This window comes from Macaca nemestrina, chromosome 12 (assembly GCF_043159975.1).
Source record: "Macaca nemestrina isolate mMacNem1 chromosome 12, mMacNem.hap1, whole genome shotgun sequence".
NCBI classification, from domain to species: Eukaryota; Metazoa; Chordata; class Mammalia; order Primates; family Cercopithecidae; genus Macaca; species Macaca nemestrina.
Window position 1 is genome coordinate 3,009,879 of NC_092136.1, and position 23,061 is coordinate 3,032,939.

At 58.9% G+C, this 23,061-nt stretch overlaps 1 protein-coding gene across 5 annotated transcripts in view; it reads right to left on the reverse strand.

Annotated features, from left to right (window-relative positions):
- Positions 1-1,079: 1,079 nt before the first annotated feature.
- Positions 1,080-23,061, reverse strand: part of LOC105469759 (oxysterol binding protein like 5) — a 79,886-nt gene continuing 57,904 nt past the window's right edge. For 3 of the 5 annotated variants that reach the window (XM_011721261.2, XM_071074091.1, XM_011721263.3), the window contains exons 8-22: positions 22,504-22,678; positions 21,996-22,188; positions 18,611-18,822; positions 17,047-17,128; positions 16,020-16,118; positions 15,469-15,565; positions 14,026-14,124; positions 8,412-8,509; positions 7,922-8,011; positions 7,703-7,839; positions 7,052-7,237; positions 6,617-6,743; positions 4,708-4,846; positions 3,989-4,091; positions 1,080-2,062 (exon numbers count right to left, since the gene is read on the reverse strand). In XM_011721261.2, the coding sequence (XP_011719563.2) occupies positions 1,924-2,062; positions 3,989-4,091; positions 4,708-4,846; positions 6,617-6,743; positions 7,052-7,237; positions 7,703-7,839; positions 7,922-8,011; positions 8,412-8,509; positions 14,026-14,124; positions 15,469-15,565; positions 16,020-16,118; positions 17,047-17,128; positions 18,611-18,822; positions 21,996-22,188; positions 22,504-22,678 (1,976 nt within the window). In that variant the 3' untranslated portion in view covers positions 1,080-1,923. The remainder of the gene's footprint in view (positions 2,063-3,988; positions 4,092-4,707; positions 4,847-6,616; positions 6,744-7,051; positions 7,238-7,702; positions 7,840-7,921; positions 8,012-8,411; positions 8,510-14,025; positions 14,125-15,468; positions 15,566-16,019; positions 16,119-17,046; positions 17,129-18,610; positions 18,823-21,995; positions 22,189-22,503; positions 22,679-23,061) is intronic. The other 2 variants (XM_011721264.2, XM_071074090.1) reach the window with 1 other exon arrangement.

Genomic DNA, 23,061 nt, shown 5'->3' on the forward strand with positions numbered 1-23,061 from the left:
CGGCATCAAGATGCAGAAGGCCGTCACCCCCAGGGTTCACATTCTGAGCTCATGTTTGCCCCATGGCATGTGGCCTCCACACAGGGGTGCTGGAGCCAGGCAGGGCCCCCCGCCCCTCCTCCAGGTGGTTTGGGGGGTCTTGGGAGTCCTGGCTGTCTGAGGTGAACATGAGGCTCCCTAGAGGAGCTGGGGGCAGGACCCCCTGCCTCTCCCTCCACCCCAGCCACAGCCCCTCCTCTCCTGGGGCCTTGGGGGTCGAGGCAGGGAGGTGCTGAGGGAGGTGGTGACCCGAGGCCCTTTGCGTTCTCCTCTCCTGGGCACTGCCTGGCTGCCCTCGTCTTCTGGTTGCTGTGAGGGGTGGGCTGCAGTCTCCCTTTGCTGTCACATGGGGCCTGTGGTCAGGTGCCCCCACCCCTCCTTCAGGGGCACCCTGGGCAGGCCCACTCACTGGCCGTGGTGTCCGAGTAGCAGGGGCGGTGGCCACAGTGGAACTGAAACAAGGGGTAGCAGGTCAGGTGGTCCAGCCTGGGGGTCCCCTTCAGTGACTGGCAGCATTGGCCTCAGGGGCTGTGCCAATGCCCCCCAGCAGCCTCTGAGGTGCCTGGAGCGCCTGTGGGAAGTGTCACTCCGTGTCCCCTGCTGGCTCATTGGGCGGTGATGGGACCCCAGCCTCCCAGCATTTGCTCCACAGGGCGGGCCAGCTGCCCGTGGCTCCCTGCGAACTCTGCACCCTCCTCCCTCCCGGGCCCCTCCAGCCAGCCCCACACCGCTCCACGCTGGCCTTGAGTCTTCCTGGGAAGCCCCCATCTCGTTTCCAGAAGTCCCGTTCTACACATGTGTCTGTTTATTTCAAGGTGTGGAGCACAGACACATCCCCAGATGGGGGAGGAAGGGAGACAAGGACATGGGTACAAAAACTGGAAACAAAACCATCCGCTACAGCTCAGACGGCACCGCCACGATGTAGTTTAAGGCTCTGTATGTATATACATATGTGTAGAGGCTCACACACACGCACACGCTCACGCACACGCAGAGCGGCACTGACACGGGGACTGAGGCCAGACGCGGAGGCTGACTGCGGCTCACAGCCTGCCGAAAATATTGCAATTATGTTTATTAAAAAAGTGTAAAATGGGAAGACTGTGCATCGGTCTGAGTAAAGTGGCGAACTTGAGCCTCCCCGGCCCACGTGCGGGGCCAGCTAGGCCACACCCCTGTGCCCCCCACACCCCTGCACCCACAACCACCTCCACCTGTGCGTGTCCCCACCAGAGCGAGTGTCCAGGTGTAAGGGTGGGTGGTTCCAGGACCTGCCTCTGTGGGGCTCCCATCCAAACTGCACATGGTAGAATAAAAAACCAAACTGCCCTCCCCAGCGTGGCCCTAACCTGTCCCTGGCACCCACCAGTGGCCCCACCAGGGTGGCCCCGGCAACGTGGACAGGGTCTCAGGAAGGCAGGCCTATGCGTCCATGTGTGTGTGGGGACTCCTGGGCCACTCGGGGCTCCCTGGCTGCTCCTCCAAACCTGCCCACTCACTGCTGCTAGGGTGTGACTGTCCAGGGCCCTGGCAGGCCCTCCCACCCTAAATCCATCCATCCCCCATGGCAAGTGGAGGCTGGACAGGGGGTGACACAGCAAGATGGCCGGGAGTGTGTTGCACAGCAGAAGCTGCATTTGGCTTTAGCATTAAGGCCGGCGCTGGGCAGAAGGCCCTGCAGAGAGGCCAGTGCCCCCCGAGAGGGGCCTAGCACACCTGGGCCCGCAGCGCCCTTGTGGCCCCGGGTCCCTCCTGCGCCTGGACTCCCCGTCACAGTGGCTGTGCTTGCCAGGCCTCTCTGCCTCCACGGAGCAGGCTTAAAGTGCTGGGTGCCTGGGAGGGAGGGCTTGGGGCTGGCCAGGAGCTCTGCCCTCAGGGCTCCTATTTGAGGATGTGGTTAATGAACAGCTGACACGCCAGGAACACACAGAGCAGGAACCAGGATCGGGGGCTCTGCAGGAGGCCTGGGGCCGGTGCCTGTGCCGCCCGTGCCGTGGAGCTCAGCATGGCGGAAAGGTGCCTGCAAGGACAGGGGACAGGTCATGGGGACTGTGACAATGCCAGCAAGTCCCCCTCCCACAGAACAGGATGGTGCCCTGGGTGCTTGACCAGGTGCTGGACCCAGGGCCGAGGTGGAGACAGGATGGCCCTCCAGGGGCATCGGAGCAGGTGGGGGTGGAAAGCGTGTTAGTGGGAGGGCCCCAGGGCACCATGGCTACACTGGGATTCCCTGGGCACATCCAGGGCAGAGGAGGGTCAGGGATCAGGGAGCCAACCTTTTACATCCTCCCTCCCACCTCTGCGATTATGGCTGAGTCATGCCTCTGCCACCTTCATATGTTGGAGTCCTAACCCCTTCCACCTCAGATAAGACTGTATTTGGAGATGGGGTCCTTAAAGAGGTATTTATTTAAATTGAGACCATTAGGGTGGGCCCTGGTCCCATAGGATTGGCATCCTTATACGACGAGGAGATGAAGACACAGACACAGTGAGAAGGTGGCGTCTGCCAGGCAGGAGAGGTCTCGGGATAAACGAGCCCTGCGGCACCGAGATCTCGGACTCCAGCCTCCAGGACCGTGAGGGAGCAGACGCTGCTGTCCGAGCCTCTTGCTGGCAGTACTCTGCCGTGGAGACCCTGGCCCCCGAGCTGGAGTACTCTGCCGTGGAGTTCCTGACCCCTGAGCTGAAGTACTTTGCCATGGGGACCCTGGCCCCCACGCTGGAGTACTTTGCCGTGGAGACCCTGGCCCCTGAGCTGGAGTACTCTGCCGTGGAGACCCTGGCCCCTGAGCTGGAGTACTCTGCCGTGGAGACCCTGGCCCCTGAGCTGGAGTACTCTGCCGTGGAGACCCTGGCCCCTGAGCTGGAGTACTCTGCCGTGGAGACCCTGGCCCCTGAGCTGGAGTACTCTGCCGTGGAGACCCTGGCCCCCGAGCTGGAGTACTCTGCCGTGGAGACCCTGGCCCCTGAGCTGGAGTACTTTGCTGTGGAGACCCTGGCCCCTGAGCTGGAGTACTCTGCCGTGGAGACCCTGGCCCCCGAGCTGGAGTACTTTGCTGTGGAGACCCTGGCCCCCGAGCTGGAGTACTTTGCTGTGGAGGACCTGGCCCCTGACATGGTATCTGGTTTGCTGCAGAAGCTTCTGGCTGAGCCCTGGCCACCTGCCTGACAGCTGACCTGCTTCTGGGGAGCCAGGCCTCCCTGTTTCTTTGCCCACACAGCCTCACCAGGGAGCACCTTCTGGAAATGCTCACACAGGGACAGTGACAGCTCTCGAAGGCTCTGGAGCCTCCCAGAGCCCAGGCCTGTGCCCTGGCTGCATCTCACCCGGGGATATCAAGCCCGCTTTACAGAGGGGAGGCTGAGGTCTGACAGCCGAGGTCCCACAGCCAGGGAGAGCCTCAGCCTGGCTCAGAGCCAGGAGCTTTGGACCCGAGATGGACCCTGTGCTCCGCTCCCCATCGGTGGCATCTGCTGACGGAAAGGGGCCATGTGGCCCTGGTGGCCTGCAACCGCCGGCTCTCGGCCACTCCCATTTGCTCCTTCCCCAGCCATTCCTGAGAAGCCACCGTGTGCAGGTGCGGGGCCACCGCAGTGAGCCCAGGCTGCGACCTCGCTCCACACACCTCAGGGTCTCTCCTGGGGCTACCCCAGGCCATGCTGGGCTGGCACCTTCCTCTGGGCTCCAGGACATCTCCGGCTCAGTATCTGCCAGGCATGGCCAACTTGGCTAGTTGGTCACACCGCACCGCCCGCCACTCCCACACCCTCTCCTGCCCTCGGCAGTTTTCCTCCTTTCATCACCCTGCAGGTCTTTTGCTTTCCAGCTCCAATGACAAGCCCGGCCCCGGCCTCCTGGCCTCCCCGCCTCCTGCCCTAGCTCTACCAGGTCTCCCGCACTCTCTGACCCAGAGCCTGGATGCACACAATGAGTGTGGCCCACCTGTGCAGCTCCTGCTGGGCCTCTCGGATGGAGAGGATGGCCTCGTGCAGGGCCTGCAGCCGCCGCGCCTCCTTCCTGCACCGAGGGCATGGGCTCTCACCGCCTGGGATGGCCCCGAAGGAGACACAGGAGGGGAAGGGAGAAGCAAGGATGAGCTGGAGGTCCGGAGGCACTGGCATGTGGGTCCTGGGGTCACATCCAGCTCGGGCCTCCACCCCACCTCATGGGAAATCTGCAGGGTCAAGCTGGAGACACGGAGATGAGGGAGGGGCGCTAAGGATGTTTCTGGAGGGAACTCCCTGGCTGGACCAGCCTCTAACAGGCCTGGGAGGCAGAAGTGGCCAAGGCAAGGCCCATCCATTACAGAGGCAGGGGCAAAGTCGGGGAGACACAGCTCCTGGTGACAGGAAAGGAGCAGAGGGCAGGGGCAGGATGCCACTAGACCTGCCCCTTATGCCACCCTCGCCACTGGGGAGCCCCTGACCTGGGCCCGCTCCCTTTCTTCCCCGCCCCCACCATGCCCCACTTCGGCCCTTGGGCTGCCTCCCAGACTCTGAGAGGGCAGAGCCTGCTGGGGGCCCCTCAGGGCAGCAGAGGAGCTTTTGCTGGGAGGCTGCCCTACATCTGGGCAGGTGCTTCTCTGGCTTCCCCACCAGCCAGGTCAGCATCTGAGGCGCGAACCAGACAGAGGCCTTGGGGCTGGGCCCAAGGGGGCTCACCAGGGATAAAGTCACCATCTTGCTCCTCGTCCGAGAGCTCTGGGCAGGACTCAGGCGTGGATCCGCTGCTCTCCGTGGCCTGGCTATGGCCAGAGGGCTGGTCGCTGGCCTTCCGAAGCCGCTGCTCTGGGCCAGACCTCTGCGGAGAAACAGAGCTGCTGCAGCTGAGAGCCACCCACGCCCCCTGCCCAGGCCCCAGGGACATGGTGGCATGCTCATGCCAGGACAGTATTAGAGGCGGCTGGCAGGGAGGGCAGCTGCTGGACTGTGGAGCTGGCTGGAGGGGTCTGTCTCAGCCCCGGCATGGCCTGGAGTAGCCATGGCCCCTTTGGGCCTGTTTCCTCATGGGTGAGACAGAGCTGCTGACCCCTCACAGTGAGCAAGGGCCTGCAAGGTGGTGCAGATGCACCTGCCCTGGGCCCACCACGGGGTGGCATCCAATAAATGCAGAGATGAAGGCATGGGGGGCCGAGGGTGGTTCTGACCCCTGAACCACGAGGACAGATGAAAGCCGAGGCCACTGTGGGAGCTGGCGGGTCCATAGGAACCCCAGATGGCTAGGGTTCCCCATGTCAAGGGGCATCTCCGGGGGGAACCCCCAGACTCAGCTGGCTGCTCACAACCCCAGGAGTGCAGGCAGGGCTCATCCATTCAGCCCTTACTTGAGCTCACAAGGAACCCAGGACAGGAACCGATGCTCAGGGGTGGGGAAAGAGCAGAACCTGGCTGTGGAACTACCACGTAACAAGCCTTTTGGGCCAGAGAGGTGCCAGGGACGCTCTGCATTGGGTGTGGTCAGCGATGGTGCAGTTGGGTCAGAGCCAGGACAGGTGGGGTCAGAGGTGGGGCAGGTGGGTTTGGCCACAAGGTACTCCATGGGACGGTTTTTGAGGCATGGCGGAGCCCAGGCTGACTGCAGAGGCTGAGGGGTGGGAGGCTGCAGAGGGCATTGGGGATGGACATTTGCTGGAGATCGGTGGGGAGGGGCTGAGGAGTGGGACTGGGAGGGGCTGGGGCCAAGGGAAGGCGGGAGCTAGCTGTCTGGCCTGAGCTCGGGGGGATGGAAACTGTGCTGCAGACAAAGGGGGTGCAGGGGTGCATCTGTCTGCCTTCCTGAGGCTTCTTCCCTGGTCCCTTGGCAGGCAGAGCATGGGATATGAGGCCAAGGAGATACCGTGGTCCCCAGCTTTCTCAGGAAGTTAGGACCATCAGGCAAGCATGGCCTCTCATCTAAGTCTGGCCCAGACGGCATCAGCTGGGAAATATGCCCCATCCCGCCTGCCGCGGGTGAGCACTGGCCGTACTCTGCATGCTCTGCACGCAGTAGGTGCACGGCTGGTGTGGCTCAGCACACCTGGAACGGGGGCGTGTGGGTTTGGCGCCACCTGGTGGCCGCCCAAGGCATGGCACCAATACACACCCAAGGCAGCTTCCTCGGGTTCCTCTGCAGAGCCTCCCTGCTGTCCTGCTTCCCCTTTCCAGACCCAAGATCTGTGCAAGTGCTGGCTCCTCCTCCTCCTACCTGGGCAGGGCCCTGGGCTGCCCTGACCTTCTGTTTCCTCATCAGTGGAATGGGATAATGTGGCTGCTAACTTGGCAGAGGGAGACTTTGGGGGGAGTGGACTGAGAGACAGTAGACACAGGGTCCCACATGCCAAGGTGCCCCTAGAACTAAGCATCCTGCAAATTCTGGTTTCCTGAGTCCCATGCTGGGCAGAGAGGGAAAGGGGACGAGGGGGCTGGGGGATAAGGATGTGAGGGCCTACGCTTGTGTCCCAGGTCCACTGGGAGACAAGGGCTAAGACTTAACAGAGCGAGGGGAAGGGAGGAGCGAGGTGAGGAGCGAAGGGTGGTGGTGGCCACACGTGCAGCTAAGAGCAGCCCTGGGTGGGGCCTCTGGGGTACTGACCTCAGGCCTGGGCCCTGGGCTGCCCAGGAAGGTGGTCTGGCGGGCCACAGCCTCCTGCTGCAGGGTCCGCAGGATCCCGTCTTGCTCAAACTGGGCGATGTCCTTCAGGGGGTCCCAGGGGCTGTGGCTGGAGGGTCCAGAGGGTGTCCGTCAGCACAGGCAGTGGCCTTCAGGTGAGGGGGCTGTCCTGGCCCAGCCTTCAGCCCCCCAACAGTGGCCAGAGACCTCCAGGAGAATGACCACTGCCCGTACCCCATGGGCAGGGCTTGCAGTAAGGACTGGCGGTGGGGGGTGTCACTATCTGACCCTCCTCCACTGGCTCCTCCAGGGGACAGGCTGAAGGTCAGAGGGAAGCTGGGAGCCCCTGGGCCCTTCTCAGCCCATCTGCTAGGCCCAGCCCCACCCTGTGGCCCCCAGGGCTTTGCCGGCACTCACTCCTCATATCGGTAGTGCCACTCCTGGGTGGTGGGGTCCAGGTGGAACAGCTGTGGCTTCCAGGGTGTGAGGCTCTCCTGGCGCTCTCGGGCCCGCCGCCGCTGTGCCTCCTCCAGTGCAAACTTCTCCTGTGTGGCTCTGTGCTGGTCGCCCTTGCCGATGGCCCTGGTGACGTGCTGCCAGAGCCTGCGGGCCAGGGACCCGCCCTGAGTCAGTGGCCCGGGCAGCCTGACTCCTAGGCAGCTGGGAATCAGGGCCCCTTGGCACCAGAAGGAAGGCACAGAGCAACCTCTGCCTGATTACCTCCAGTGACAGGGAGCTCACTACTTTGAAGGGAGCTTTTCTTTTGTCCATGAGATGGGTTTTTCCAAAACTAAGCTCCCACCTCCTGCCCTGCAGGGACCTCCCCTGTTGGTCACCCACCGGCAGTGAGGCAGTGAGAGGTCAGGGGGAGCCAGCTCCACTCCAGGCCACACCCCCTCCCTCCATCTGTCCTTTCCAGGACACGTGATCTGCCACCAGGGATGCACCAGGCCTGCCCTCCCTGCCAGGGACATCCTGGGGCCATGCTCACAGCACTGTAACCCTGCTGACCTGCCTGACCGGCCATGCCAGGCTGTGGTCAGAGCCCTGGGCGCCGAAGGGCCTCACCTCTCGGACTCCAGCTCCGTCTGCTCCTCCAGCGGCACCGTGTGCTGCCTCAGCCTCTGTCTTCGGACCTCCTCGCTCGGGGTCCAGAAAAGCGCAGTGCTTCCACTCCCTTCCTCCTTGATAAACACGTCCCTGTCCTGCCCCAGATGGCCAGCGGGGTCAGAGGCTGGCCTGGCGATGACCGCCCGGCCGTGCCTGCCCTGAGGGACGGCCCCTTACCCAGTGGCCACTGAGGCTCGCCAGGACTTCCTCTCCCGACGTGATCTTTCCCGAGATCTGGTTGATGCTGGTGCTACCCCCGAAGAAGGGCTGCAGGGCCACACCCAGAACACAGCCCAGTGAGAGGGGGCTGGGGCCTTCAGAGTCACATCCTCATGGGGGCACGGAACAGTTATTCTCTTGGGGTACCTGGGAGCCCAGGAGGACGGACCCAACACTAGCCAACAAGGCCTTGGGGACCCTCACGCCTCTGCCCAAGGATGCAGGGTCCCTGCTACAGAGACAGGGCCTGGGCTGGCTCCGCTGTGTGGCTGCAGGCAGCAGCCTCCCCTCTCTGGGCCCTGTCTGTGTTCTGGGATGTCAAGAGCTGTTCCCTTCAAGTGCACTGCCTTGGGGAACCTTCCTTGGGGCCTGGAGAGGGTGTGAGGGGGATCGCCAAGGCCTCGTTTTTTCCCTGGCCTCGTCTCCCCCAGGCTGCAGCCAGCGCTACCTTGAGTTTGAATTCCAGCTCGGCCTGGAAGTTGTTCTTCGCACACTCGATGGTGACCTTCCCACCCAGCTCCATGGTCATCGTGCCATACAGGATTCCTGAAATGCAGCCAGTGTCAGGGGCCAGGCAGCCCCAGCCCTGCTGAGCCCCAGGCCCTGCTGAGTCCCAACCCAGCAGCACCAACCCCTGGGAGGGTGAGAAGGACAGGAGGCACTGGGAGCAGAGCCCACAGGGAGAGGCTGGTGAGGGTGTGGAGCCTGGGAGGCGTGGAGCCTGGGAGGCACGCCTGGTCCCTCAGGGGCCGTCTCCCAGACTAAGGGGGCCCTGTCCTCGCCAGGGCCTTTGCTCATGCCATGTGTCGCCTCCTGTTCCAGGCTTCCGGGAGGCCACCAGCGCCGTGAGGCATGCATCGTGCTTCACTTCACTCCCCAGTTCCCGCTCCGACGTCAGGCTCCTGAGAGCAGGCATCTTCTCACTCACTGCTGCGTCCCCGAATGGCACCCGGAACACAGTGGGCACCGGCACCCACGAAGGCATCCCGTATGTTTAAAAAAATTAATACTTTTTTTTTTTTTTCAATTAATGAAGGAAAGAACAACTCTTCCATTTCCGGCATATGGAGGAGTTAATCTAATTAAAGAAGCACCACCACCGCCGCCATCAAAACCCAAACATTTGCACTCTAAAAACCACTTAGAAATGTGCGGCAAAATATGTCTCTTAAAAATGAAGAAAAGAAACAACAAGCTACTTTTCCCAACAAAGGCTTGAAATACCCCCAAATCCCTCCAGAGGGCGCTGTGTGAGTGCACCCTGGTCCATGCACACGATGGAAAGCTATGCGGCCTAGAAAGACAAAGGGGCAGCTCTCTGCAGCTCTGGGGGGGTCTCCAGGCTCCAAGGAGAGGAAGAAGGCCCAGGAGGTGGAGGTTGCAGTGAGCCGAGATCACACCACTGCACTCCAGCCTGGGCAACAGAGTGAGATTCTGTCTCAAAAAAAAAAAGAAAGAAAAAAAAAAGAAAAACAAAACAGATCTGACCTCCAGATTGTGATCACTAAATATTATTTCCTACTGAAAGGAACCTGGAGCTTCCTGGAGAAAGGGTCGATTTGAGGTCTAGTGTAGGAAATGTCCTGGGTCCACACGTGGTCAGGGCAGAAGGAAGGATGCCAGCCGAGCTACTGGGGTGTGCAGGGGGCCCCAGAGCCAACTATGGCCCCCACTGGCCAAAGACGGGGCAATATCAGTATCAATAAAGTTAACAACTGAAAGGTTCTGAAATCACCAAATATGTTCCTATCAAATAATACATGGCAATAATGACCTTTGCCAATCACCTTTGGAAGACAGCAGGGGAAAAAAGTCATTATTTTGAAAAGATAAAAAACCTGGGATTTATCCTAAAACAAACCAATCCTGTTGGGCAACCACGTAGTAGACAAGGGGGTTTCTCTTTCAAGAAGCCTTCCGGTGATTTAGTGAAAGAGGATGGAACGTCACCATCTAGCAATGCCTGATACATGAACGGATCCAGACGTTGAGAATCAGTGTTCGCTAATGTCACAAAGAACAACAGGCCCTGTGCACTCTGCTGTGGAAAGACACGAAACCCCCGATTAAGCGTCGTGTTGAAAAAATTGTGCTGAACGTGATCAGGCGACTAGAGATCAAATCAATTGGTGGTTTATAGGAAATCCCCAGGGCAGAGGAATGCAGCCAGGAAAATCCATGCTGGAGGGGACTAGGAGGAAATGACTAATATACTGCAAGGGAAAAACAGGAGGGAGGGACACTAAGGAGATGTAAACACAGGGCAGTCATGCACAGAGCATGATGCAGAGACTTAGCCAAACGGCCAGCTGTCATGTGTGTGGGGGATCAAGACACAGGCACATGGCAGCTGGGGATCTGAACCTAGACTGCAGATTTGATGATAACAAAGAGTTTGTTTGTTTGTTTGTTTTTAGTCGGATGACAGTACTGTGGCTATGGTTAAGGGAAATCCTGGCCTGGCGTGGGGGCTCAAGCCCATACTCCCAGCACTTTGGGAGGCTGAGGCAGGCTGATCACTTGAGGTCAGGAGTTTGTGACAAGCCTGGCCAACATAGTGAAACCCTATCTCTACTGAAATACAAAAATTAGCTGGGTGTGGTGGCACCTGCCTGTAATCCCAGCTACACGAGAGGCTGCGGTAGGAGAATCGCTTGAACCCGGGAGGTGGAGCTTGCAGTGAGCTGAGATCACACCACTGCACTCCATCCTGGGTGACACAGCAAGACTCTGTCAAAAAAAAAAAAAAAAAAAAGAAAGAAGGGAAATCCTTATCTTTAGTGATATAAAATAAAATACACAAATGACATGATATGACATCTGGGATTTACTTCCAATTAACTCGGGAGAGAGCATGAAGGTGGGCGGCTTGCTGTGCTGAGGGTACGTGGGGTGAACTGTGCTTCTATATATGTTTGAACTTTGCCATAATAAAAAGTTGAAAAAAATCTATGAAGTATGGAGGCGTCAATGAGCAAGCAAGAAAATATGGGAACTCCCCTACAAGAAAAAATAAAGAGGGAGAAGACGGCAGGAGGAGAGGAGGAGAAGAGGAAAGACGGGGAAGAGAAGGAGCGGCATTTGCTGATCTGAGATCTTGGTTTCCGAGGTTCCTGTGGGAAGCGGTAGACAGGTCCTCGGGTCGGAGTAACCAAGAGAGATTTTTTCCGAGACATTTCCACAGAGCAGGCGCTCGCACATGGCTACACACTCAACAAAAGGAACAGCCGCAGAAAGCCCGTTCATCCCAGAGGGAGAGTCAAGGAAACATTCATTTTGGGCCTGTGCTCTAGGGGTTAAAAAGAAACCCCAAAACTCTCCACGAACGTGTAGGGTGAGTTTGGGATTCAAATCTCTACTTCCTCTGTGCCCCATAAACAACCTACTAAGAAAATGTGAGAGCCAACAAAACAAGTTCGGCCAACAAAACGAAAACAAAGAAAAAACTAGCAAGTTAGAATCCCGAGGTTTTACTAAACACAGCCATTCTTCGAATAATTATTGAGCACCTTCGAGGGTATCACTATGGACAGTGAGGATACAGCAGCAGACAAATTATAATATCAGAATGACCAGCTAGAGATGACAAAACACTGTGTTTATTACAATGCTCAAAGATTTATCAGAAAGGATTGCAAACATGACCGAGGAACAACGTACGAGTATAAAAGAACAGGCAAGGCCGGGTGCAGTGGTTCACGCCTGTAATCCCAGCACTTTGGGAGGCCGAGGCGGGCAGATCACCTGAGGTCAGGAGTTTGAGACCAACCTGGCCAACATGGAGAAACCCCGTCTCTATTAAAAATACAAAAAATTAGCCAGGTGTGGTGGCGCATGCCTGTAGTCCCAGCTACTCAGGAGGCTGAGGCAGGAGAATTGCTTGAACCCAGGAGGCGGAGGTTGCAGTGAGCTGAGATGGCACCATTGCGCTCCCGCCAGGGCAACAAGAGTGAAACTCCAACTTCGTCTCAAAACAAAACAAAACAAAACCCCAAAAACAAACAAACAAACAAAACAGGCAGGTTTGATATGAAACCAAGTAGAACTTCTTGGGAAACAATATATCAAAATGGAAAACTCAGTGGATGAGTTATACATCAAGTTAATTAGAGTTAAAGATACATCTAAATAAATAATCTAGAATGCAAAGAGACAAGAGATATGATGGAAACATTAAGAGAGACAAAGCAAGATGGTTTAAATTCTATCTCATTGGAGTTCTAGGAAAAATGGGGAAATCAGGAGTGAGGCACTTAAAAAAAAATGGCTAAAAATTTTCGGACTTCATCAAAGCCACAAAACCTCAGTTTCAAAGAGTTCAAACAAACAAAAACCCTCAATCAGCAAAAATTAAAAAGAAATCCAGAGCTATCAAGCTACAAAAAGACATGAAGGATTTTTTTTTTTTTTGAAATGGAGTTTCTCTCTTGTTGCCCAGGCTGGAGTGCAATGACATGATCTCAGTTCACTGTATCCTTCACCTCCCGGGTTCAAGCGATTCTCCTGCCTCAGCCTCCCGAGTAGCTGGGATTACAGGCATGCGCCACCACGCCTGGCTGGTTTTGTATATTTATTAGAGATGGGGTTTCTCCATGTTGGTCAGGCTGGTCTTAAACTCCCGACCTTAGGTGATCCACCCGCCTTGACCTCCCAAAGTGCTGGGATTACAGGTGTGAGCCACTGCGCCAGGCAAGGATTTTTTTTTTTTTTTTTGAGATGGGGTCTTACTCTGCTGCCCAGGCTGGAGTGCACTGGTACCATGATGGCTCCTCAAAGCCTCTGCCTCCTGGGCTCAGGTTATCCTCCCACTTCAACCTCCCAAGGCTGGGACCACAGGTGCACCATCATGCCTAGTTAATTTTTTGGTACTTTTTGTAGAGACAGGGTTTTGCCATGTTGCCCAGGCTGGTCTTGAACTCTTGGGCTCAAGTGATCCCCCCACCTCTACCTCCCAAAGCACAGGGATTTATAGGCATGAGCCACCACGCCTAGTGGAGGAATCTTTAAGTGCATATTCCTGAGTGAAAGAAGCCAATCTGAAAAGGCTCCACACCATATGATTCCAACTACACGACATTCTGGAAAAGGCAAAACTAGTATTTTGCCAGGGCCTGGGGGGACTGAGGAATATGTGGATCCATCTATTCATGTTTAATCATAAGAGATTTTTAGGGTGGTGCAACTATTCTGTGAGATATGGTAATGGCAGATACATGTCCTTCTGTATTTATCAAAACCCACAGAATGAGCAACACAAGGAGTGAAAGGGAAGAACTCTGTACTCAGTTAGTAACAATGTATCAGTATTGGCTCATCGATGGTACCAAATGTAGCACCTCAGTGTGAGATGTTAGTAACAGGGGAAACTGTGTAGGGGATACACAGGAACTCTCTGTACTTCCTGCTCAATTTTTCTGTAAACACAACACTACTGTAAAAAGGAAAGTCTATTAATGAAAAAACAAAAAAGAAATTCCAACATTGAAGCACTATAGCAAGACTACAGGGTACCAAGGCAAGGAGAGTATCTTCAAAGCAGCTACAGGGAAAAGCAGATTATGTAACAAATAAGCTGACAGCTAATCATTCCCCACAGCAGTGGAAGCCACAAGGCAAAAAAGCACAATGCACATATTCAAAGGGCAGTAAAACAGCCTCCACCTGGAATTACCCACCTTCAAAAGTCATGGGCAAGGCTGGGCACAGTGGCTCATGCCTGTAATCCCAGCACTTTGGGAGGCCGAGGCGGGCGGATCACCTGAGGTCGGGAGTTCAAGACCAGCCCTACCAACATGGTGAAACCCTACTAAAATACAAAATTAGCTGGGCGTGGTGGCGCATGCCTGTCATCCCAGCTACTTGGAGCCGAGATTGCGCCATTGCGCTCCAGCCTGGGCAACAAGAGTGAAACTCCTTCTCAAAAAAAAGAAAAAAAAGTCACGGGTGAGTGAAGGTGAAGTAAAGATTTCTTCAAGCAACAACCAAAGGGTTTTAGCACCTAGCCGCTCTCACTGAGGGAGGAGCCTCGCTGTGCCCTCGGCGTGGGTGGCTGAGCCTCTCACCTTTGCAGTGGGCGTAGGGCATGGTGAGGGTGTAATCCTCGGCTCGGTTCAGGAAGGTGAGCGTGGCTTTGCCGTCCAGCAGTGCCGACAGCGAGTTCCCTGCAGAGACAAGAGGCAGCAGGACCAGTGAGTGGGGACAGCCCCTTTGCACCTGAAGCCACCCCTAAATCACAGGATCTGAGCCCCTTCCAACAGCTGAACACGCTCCTGGCACCTCCAGTGGTGTGACTGTGCGTGAGTCACTTAACCTCTCTGGGCCTCAGATTCTGTAAAATCCCTGTCCAGTGTGCACAGGACATCTGTGCTGAGAAGTTATTTCACCTTTGACATGTTAGTGGTTTATTGCAGTCACAAAACTGAAGATTCGCAGGGTGGGGTCTGCAAACTTTTTCAAACCCACCTGAGCCCTGCTCAGATTTTAAACGTCCATGTGGAGGGAGCGCGCCCCGCTCGGGGCCAAGAGTCACAGGCACTGCTGGTGAGGAGAGGACAGAGGTGGAAAAGGTGGGCTGAACCTGAGGGTCGCACCTGGGACCCTCTCCCAGACTTCCACACACCCAGCAGAGAGCCGGGCACACAGAGGCAACAGGCGCACACCTGCCCATGGATGAAACTGATGAAAAAGGTACAACGGACGGGATGAAATGCAAATGGACACTTTCTGAGCACCCGAGGCTGCCAGGCCCCAGAGCAGCGCAGTCCAATGGGGCTGTCTGTGAAGCCCAGAGCTTCCCTCCTGCCTGTCCCACTCCAGGGCCAACACTGAGCCTGTGTGATGTGGCAACAGAGGGACTGTGGTTTCATTTCTTTTTCTTTTTATTTTTTTTTTGAGACAGAGTCTCACCCTGTCACCCAGGCTGGAGTGCAGTAGCACCATCTTGGCTCACTGCAACCCTCACCTCCTGGGTTCAAGCGATTCCCCTGCCTCAGCCTCCCAAGTAGCTGGGATTATAGGCGCGTGCCACCACGCCCGGCTAATTTTCGTATTTTTAGTAGAGATGGGGTTTCACCATGTTGGCCAGGCTGTTCTCAAACTCCTGACCTCAGGTGATCCACCCACCTCAGCCTCCCAAAGTGCTGGGATTACAGGCGTGAGCGACCGTGCCCGACTTTAAGTTTCATTTCATTTTAGCCAATTCAAATAGTCATGCAGTGCCGTGGGGCTGCTCAGCCCCAGTCCGCACCTTTCCATGTAGGTGCCCTCTCTCAGTCCTCACCACGTCCCTACAAAAGGTGCCCACTCTCAGCTCAGGGGAGCTACGGGCCAGCTCTGCCTGATGCCTGGGTCTGAGCACTTGACCACCACATGGTCTCTGACTACGAGGGGCTGGGAGGGACAGGCACACGGCCCCCACCTGAGATCTTGGTCCACTGGCTCCTGGAGCCCCCCTGACCATCGCATTTCCCTGAGGCCCCAGGCGGTGCCCGCGGTGACCCCCTCACCATAGAACCTGGACTTGGCTGTGATGCTGCCACTGATGCAGAAGCCGTCCTTCCGGTTGCTGACGTGGAAGGCAGACACGGGAGGGTGGTGGGACACCTGTAGGCAGGGAGGCGGCTCTGTAAACGGCCTCAGAAACAGGTAATCCCAGCTTCCCCCACAAAAACCCCTCCCTGTCCCTGATGTCACATCCCTTCCCCTGGTCCCAGGATTTGGGTAGGGGCCTTCCTGGCTCTCTCTCACGACGGCCAGAGCAGGTAGGCCTCAGCTGTGGGGCTTGGGAGCCCTGAGTTGCCCTAGAAGGCCTCCTTGGGAGAGGGGACACATGGTCCTCCCTCTGGGGGGGACACTGTCTGCTGTCACAGCCATGGTGGGTCTGCACTTTCTGCAAGAATCCCTATTGGCAGCGGCTGGGTCCACAGCCCTTCTGCTGCGTAGGACGTGGGGCCCCCAGGAAGCGGGCCCTCGGGGTCACGCTTGCCCTTGCCTGCTGCCAGGGCCCCGCCCCCACAGAGCCCCGCGCCCAGGCCGGGTGCAGCGGAGGTGCTCTTACCTGCTCTGCTATGTAGAATGTACGGCTGTCAGTGTGGGGGTGGAACCAGCAGCAGCGGAAGGTCTCCCCCAGGATGGGGTTGTACGGCTTCTTGATTCCCTGTGGACAACAGAGACTCGTGTGAGGAACCAGGTGGGAAGAGGCCCGCTGTGCAGAGCAGGTGAGGGATGTGCACTGAGGGGCAGCGTGGGTGGGCTCCCCACTTCCTGCTGGCCTGGTTTGCTGCTGGCATCTGGGAACACCACCTCACCGCTGCTTTGGTGGGATGATGCTTTGCCTGTGGTTTACATTCTTGGGGGACAGCCTCAGGGGAACCCTGTCTACTTCTTAGCTCGGAGAGGGGACACAAGACCCTGATCTTGTCACACTCTCCCTGGACCTTGGGTGTAACCTGCACACAGCCTGCTGAAAGCCACGAAGGCACCAGGCCGTCAGGAGTCCTGCCTCCACCCCAAACCTGCTGTGCAACTCGGGCCATCCTTTCTCCTCTCTGAGCCTCAGTTTCCCCATCTGCACAACGAAGACGTGGAACTAGGGTCGTGGTTTTCAAACTTGCTTCCCATGGAACCCCAGGGCTCCGTGGTGGGTCAGGGGAGCTGCAGGCCTTCTCCCTCACTACAACCAGAGCAGCCCTGCTGTCACTGGAGTCCTGGGTTTGGGGTTCTAAAAGGGGGTTCCATAGCTAAAAATTTGTGAAAACCACAGATCCCAAAGGTACCTTGAGGTTTAGGGTTGAAAGCCCCTTTCTTTTGGCACCACCTCTAGCACGGCCTGAGGCCTGAGGCTGTTTTCTTGCGGGGTGGGGAAGGGGTCCAGCTTGGGGCCTTGAGGGATGAGACTACCCTTGGGGGCCTGGCCTGAGCCATCCAGGGCCCCCACCCTGTCCCCTATCATCAAGGACCAGGATCCTTCAAGGCCATGTGGGGTAGGGGGTGGCCTGGGGACTCGGGAAAGTGCCAAGGGACGAGGGCTGAGCAGACAGACCCCTGGGCCGCAGCCCCGCCCTCCCTGGCTGGCAGGGGCTCACCTTGGGCTTCTTGTAGAAGCCAGACAGGTACCACTGCAGCACCAGCTTCATGCGGCTGTAGGCATCCTCCTCCACCGCAGCCCTGCCATGGGCGGAAGAACGCTGACCCCAGCTCCGGGGCTGTGGCCATCTCCCTTTCCTGATCCTCCCTCCTACCATCCCAACCTCCACCCACTCAGCTGGAAACAGGCCGCTTGGCCCAGGCGCTCTGGTCACCCCCAAGCAGGAGAATTTTCTCCGGGGAAGTGGGTTCTTCTAATCAGAAAGTGCCAGGGCTGCTCCCACGCTGGGGCAGAGAGGACACTGCTGACCTGGGCTGCCAGGGTGCCCCTGTCTCCAGGAAGCCTCCCTGCCCATGCTCTTGTTCCCACCCTGCTCCCTCTGCCTGGCTCCCGAGCCTGCAGCCCCCTTCCTGCCTCTGTTGCCCCCTTCCAGTCTCTGCAGTCCCCTTCCAGCCTGTGCATCCCCTTCCAGCCTCTGCTGCCCCTTCCAGCCTGTGCTGCCCCTTCCAGCCTGTGCATCCCCTCCCAGCCTCTGCAACCCCTTCCAGCCTGTGCATCCCCTTCCTGCCTCTGCTGCCCCCCTTCCAGCCTCTGCAACCCCCTTCCAGCCTCTGCTGCCCTTCCAGCCTGTGCATCCCCTCCCAGCCTCTGCAACCCCTTCCAGCCTCTGCAACCCCCTTCCAGCCTCTGCAGCCCCTTCCAGCCTCTGCTGCCCCTTCCAGCCTCTGCTGCCCCCCTTCCAGCCTCTGCTGCCCCTTCCAGCCTGTGCATCCCCTTTCCAGCCTCTGCTGCCCCTTCCAGCCTCTGCTGCCCCTTCCAGCCTCTGCTGCCCCCTTCCAGCCTCTGCTGCCCCTTCCAGCCTCTGCTGCCCCTTCCAGCCTCTGCTGCCCCTTCCAGCCTCTGCTGCCCCCTTCCAGCCTCTGCTGCCCCCCTTCCTGCCTCTGCAGCCCCCTTCCAGCCTCTGCTGCCCCCTTCCAGCCTCTGCAGCCCCCTTCCGGCCTCTGCAGCCCCCTTCCGGCCTCTGCTGCCCCCCTTCCTGCCTCTGCAGCCCCTTCCAGCCTGTGCATCCCCTTCCAGCCTCTGCAGCCCCCTTCCAGCCTCTGCAGCCCCCTTCCAGCCTCTGCAGCGCCCCCTTCCAGCCTCTGCAGCCCCCTTCCTGCCTCTGCAGCCCCCTTCCAGCCTCTGCAGCGCCCCCTTCCAGCCTCTGCAGCCCCCTTCCAGCCTCTGCTGCCCCCTTCCAGCCTCTGCTGCCCCCTTCCAGCCTCTGCTGCCCCTTTCCAGCCTCTGCAGCCCATCCCATCCAGCTCGAGGGTGCAGGGCTCAGGGTGCGTGGCAAGTGCTGGTGACTGACCCCCCTCTCACCACGGATGACCCTGGCTCCTCCCAGGCCCATCTTGGAGACAGGGCCCCCAGGAGGCTAGAGCTGCAGGAACAGTGGGCTGGGATCAGCCAGGGGATTCTCTGGAAGCCCCAACAGGGCAGGCAGGTGCCGAGGGGGCTGCGGGGTCTCATGCAGATGCAGGACAAGGTGTGGGGTGCCCCCCCCCCGGCGTGGCGCCCACCTGGAGAGCAGGTCTGCGTGGTAGTAGTAGTCGGAGAGCTTGTTCAGGAAGGAGCGCGGCTCCAGTACGAACGTGGGCAGCACCACGCGGGACAGGTCCATGCCTGGCCGCAACTGCTTCAGCAGGGTCCACATCAGACTCTTGTTCTCCTCTGACACCGTCTCCACCTGGGACGCCTCGCCCAGCTGCGGCAGACAGGCTGCAGTCAGGCCCTGCCCAGAAGAGCCGGGAGGAAGGGGTGGCAGGACAGTGGCAGCTCTGGCTGGAGGAGGCTGTACCTGCCACCCCTTTGGGTGTAAACCCCTGGCTCGGCTCCCATAGCCTCATGAGGCTGACTCAGCCCCATCAGATGTGAACTCTTCCCAATGCGTCTCCACCCCGCCCCGGGGCACCTGCAGCCCGGGTCCAGGCCCGCTCCTGTCTCTGCACCTGGTGCAGGGACCCCATGCCCTGCCCCTTCAAAGTCCAGGCTGCAGCCTCCCAACACCTGCAGTTGAAACCCGTCTGTGCATCGTGGGACCCTGGGCTCAGGGAACAGAGAGGCTGCAGCCCACCCTGTCTTCACGGCTGCCTGGGGAGGCAGGGATTTGGCCTGCTCTTCCATTTTTTTTTTTTTTTTTTTTTTTTTTGAGACGGAGTCTGGCTCTGTCGCCCGGGCTGGAGTGCAGTGGCCGGATCTCAGCTCACTGCAAGCTCCGCCCCCCGGGTTCCCGCCATTCTCCTGACTCAGCCTCCCGAGTAGCTGGGACTACAGGCGCCGCCACCACGCCCGGCTAGTTTTTTTTTGTATTTTTTAGTAGAGACGGGGTTTCACCGTGTTCGCCAGGATGGTCTCGATCTCCTGACCTCGTGATCCGCCCGTCTCGGCCTCCCAGAGTGCTGGGATTACAGGCTTGAGCCATCGCGCCCGGCCTCTTCCATTTTTTAAAAAAGGTTATTGTAACATTTCTTTCTCTGTTTTTGAACCACTTTTTTGAGGCATGACTGGTACACAGAAGCCTTCACATATTGAACGGGGACAAATGGGTGAGTCTGGCGGGGAGCCTACAACGCGAAACCGACACGGGCGCCGTGAACTCACCCCTCAGTTCCAAAGCCTGTGTGCCACTCACGAAGGCCCCTCGTCTCCTCCTTTTCTGAGACACCCAACCCTCACCACAGCTCCCGAATAAGTGACTTCACTCCAGATTTGTACCTCACCGCAGCCCCGGGGTACCGGGACACTGGTCCTCCCCCTCCACCGAGGGGACAAGTGACCTCCCAAGGTCACACAGCTGCTATGCGGCAGAGATGAGGTCTGAACTCTGCGCTCTCTGCATGTTTAGCCCGACAGCAGCTGCCCCAGGGAGGGGTCAAGATGGAGCGTGGCCTGTTGAGTCCTGCGTCAGGATCTCATCCCCGCTGCCGGGACTCAGGCAAACGGCTTCGCCTCTCTGTGCATGAGGGCCACGGACAGATCCTCATGGCACTGGCCTAGTGGATAGTGTGCGTGGACACCCAGGAGCCACGTCTGACCCCATGAGGGGTCACGGGGAGCCCAGTGCTATAGCTTTGATTTCCAAGCCAGCTTTGGGGCTTGGACATCATGGGTAGCTTTGGTGTCAGGAATCTTCCCGCTCTGTCCACGTGCTCCCGTCCTCCTTAACCCTCTCCACCAGGCTTCTGCCTTCTTCTCTACTGAGACAGTCTTGCTGTAGGTTCCCATCGCCTCTCACTGCTCCAGCAGCCATCCCTGCTTCTCATCCTGCCCCACCTTTCGGCCCAGCTGGCTCTGAGACACCTGGGCTCCTGGCTCCTGCCACCTCCCTGCCCTACCTCTGTGAAGCCTTATCTGTGCTCGGCCTCTGAAGGTTGGGTGCCCGGTCCCCTTGGCTGCCTGCTCCATGCCCTCTGCCCGGAGCCCCAGGCTCGCACCCGCAGCAGCCCGCCCTGCCTGGCTCACAGCAGCGTTGCTCATCACCATCTGGCTGAGATCTGCCCAAACCACCTTCCGAAATACCCTGAGTCTGCCCACTTCTCTCTTCTCCATCACAGCTGGGTCCAGGGCGTCCTCAGCTTTCTCCTAACAATGGCTCTTCCCTACGAGTGGCCCGGTGTCCACCCCCGCCCCTCGGCTATCCCGAGGCCCTTGCCTAACCCGCTGGTGGCTTCCCCAATACTCTCAGCCCAAGGCCCCCGGGGCCCTCGGTCCACTCCCCACAGGCCCATCCTAACCTTCCCATCCGTGCACGGAAGTCTGAGCTCTGTGGGAACGGCAGCCCACAGGGAGGCCATGGTGTTCCACTGAACACAAGGATTTCACAGACCACGGAGGAGCCCGCTCTGGGCCTGTGCAGAGCAAGATGTGAACACGATGCTGTCCAAACAGCAGCAAGGACCTAATTCCCCTTTCCTGCAGAAACCAGGACTGCCCCTTGCCCTCAGTGACAGCCACGGACTGCCCCTTGCCCTCAGTGACAGCCACGGCCTTGCTCTTGTCTCGCCTCCCGGATGAGAATGACAAGATCCCAGACCACAGAATCCCCTGTTCCTGACAGCGCCCACCCCAGAGCCCGGCTTCCTCAGCCTGCACCCAAGTTGCCCAGTGGAAGCTTAGATCCTGTGATTCCTTCCGGACTCCCCTTCCTGAGGCGCCCCACGGTGCCCAGGGCCACACGAGTTCTCTCCAGCTGCGGGGAGTCAGCCACCCTGGCTGTTCAGCCTCAGGCATGCTCTGGGGACACTGCCGCCCGCCGCCTGCCCCCTGCCTTGGGCTCGTGCACCGGCCGTCCCTCTTTTTGGAACGCCATCCTCCCTCCCGTCACTCACATCTTCAGAAAGAGCCCATGGCCCGGCTTGCCTCCCTCACCCACTCCCCAGCCTTGTCTTGTGTTTGTGGGTTTATCCTCTGTGTTTCCTGCTGCCCATACACTGGAGGCCCAGGCCCAGGGCCCAGGTCTGTCTCGTTCACGGCTCTCCCAGGGCCCCAGGGGAGCACCAGGTGCGCAGGGGCCTGTGAGCATGGGACCCAGGTCTTGCATGCCCTCCTCTGTGTTCCCTCAGGAAGTGGGGCCGCCCACCAGATGGGGTCAAGGGCCCCTCCTGAGCCTCCTGTTCTCCCATCAGCGCATTCCAGCCCGAGGAGGGAGTTGCCTGTTTGCAGCGAACCCCTGCCCCATCCACGCATCTGCACCCCGGCAGCCAGCGAGGCAGCCTCTTTGGAAGAGAGGAGGAGCCTATTCACCTAAAAGACAGCTCCTGAGCTCACTGCCAAGTGATGGGGACAAAAGCCACCCCCTGGGCTCTGCCTGCTTCCCTGAGGATGAGGCATGGCTACCTCTGCTTCCAGAATGAGGGGCTGAGGCCGGGGAGACGTGTGGGGCTCCTGGCTGGGGGGGGCTCTTACCTCCCCCAGCTCCTCCTGGACCTGCTCCACATACGTGGTCCCTCTCCGCGCCGGGACCCCAGGGGTCTCTGACTGGTCGCTGCCACTCTCCGTCTTCCGGCTATGTTCCTGGGTCTCGGTATCTGACTCCTCAGGGTTCTCTCTCTCCGACTTGTCTGAGAACGCGTCGTTCTCCAGGGAAGACCCGTTCAGCCTGGAAGGTGGATGGTGCCAGTGGGTCCGTCACAGGTGAGACCCCAGCACACGCCTCCGGGCCGCCCACCCCTCGCTGCTTGGTGCTTCACATACGTTCCTGCCTGTCATCACCTCCACAACCCACATTTGACACGATTAGCCCCATTTTATAGAGGAAGAAACCGAGGCTCCCAGGGCACACGGCAGTAAACACGTCCCTGCCTGCAGCCCCGCAGCCCGTCAGAGCAGAGGCTGGGGCCGTCCTCTCCCCGTCTTCCTTGCCTACAGGGAGACCCCATGAGTCAGCACCACCTCGTGCCCTCGCCGCACTCACGGGAACAGGTCTTGGTCTGGGTGGACGGTGGCCGAGGTTGGCAGCCCGCAGAGCGATGAGGGTGATGCGTCTGGCGAGGTCCCTGGCTCCCCGTCTCGGCCCGGCTTGCAGGTGCCCAGTCTCAGCAGGCTAGAGCAGCGCAGGGCCAGCTCCAAGGCATCCAGCCAGCAGCGACCTGTGGGGGACACGGGGTGAGCAGGCCCCACCCCCACCTCTCTATATCCCCCATCCCCCAAGGAGCCACCAGGAGGCTCCCCTCACTCTGACTCTTCAGGGACCCACCCCCTCTATCCCAGACCCACCCCTGCCCCTGCCCCAGCAGGGACACGCCCTCTCTTCCCACCCCGACATCCAGCTGCAGATTGTGTGGGGACAGACATCGGGAACCCCTGAAGATTGAGGACTTCCCAAGCAGGCAAGCCCGGCCTGGGGACAGGTGTGCCAGGGGAGGCAGCCCTACAGAGGTGCCTGGGGATGCTCACAGCACGTCCCCACCCACCTCCACCACCCACATTGCTGACAAGAGGCCGGCGTAAGTGACCCCTCCAGGTCACAAAC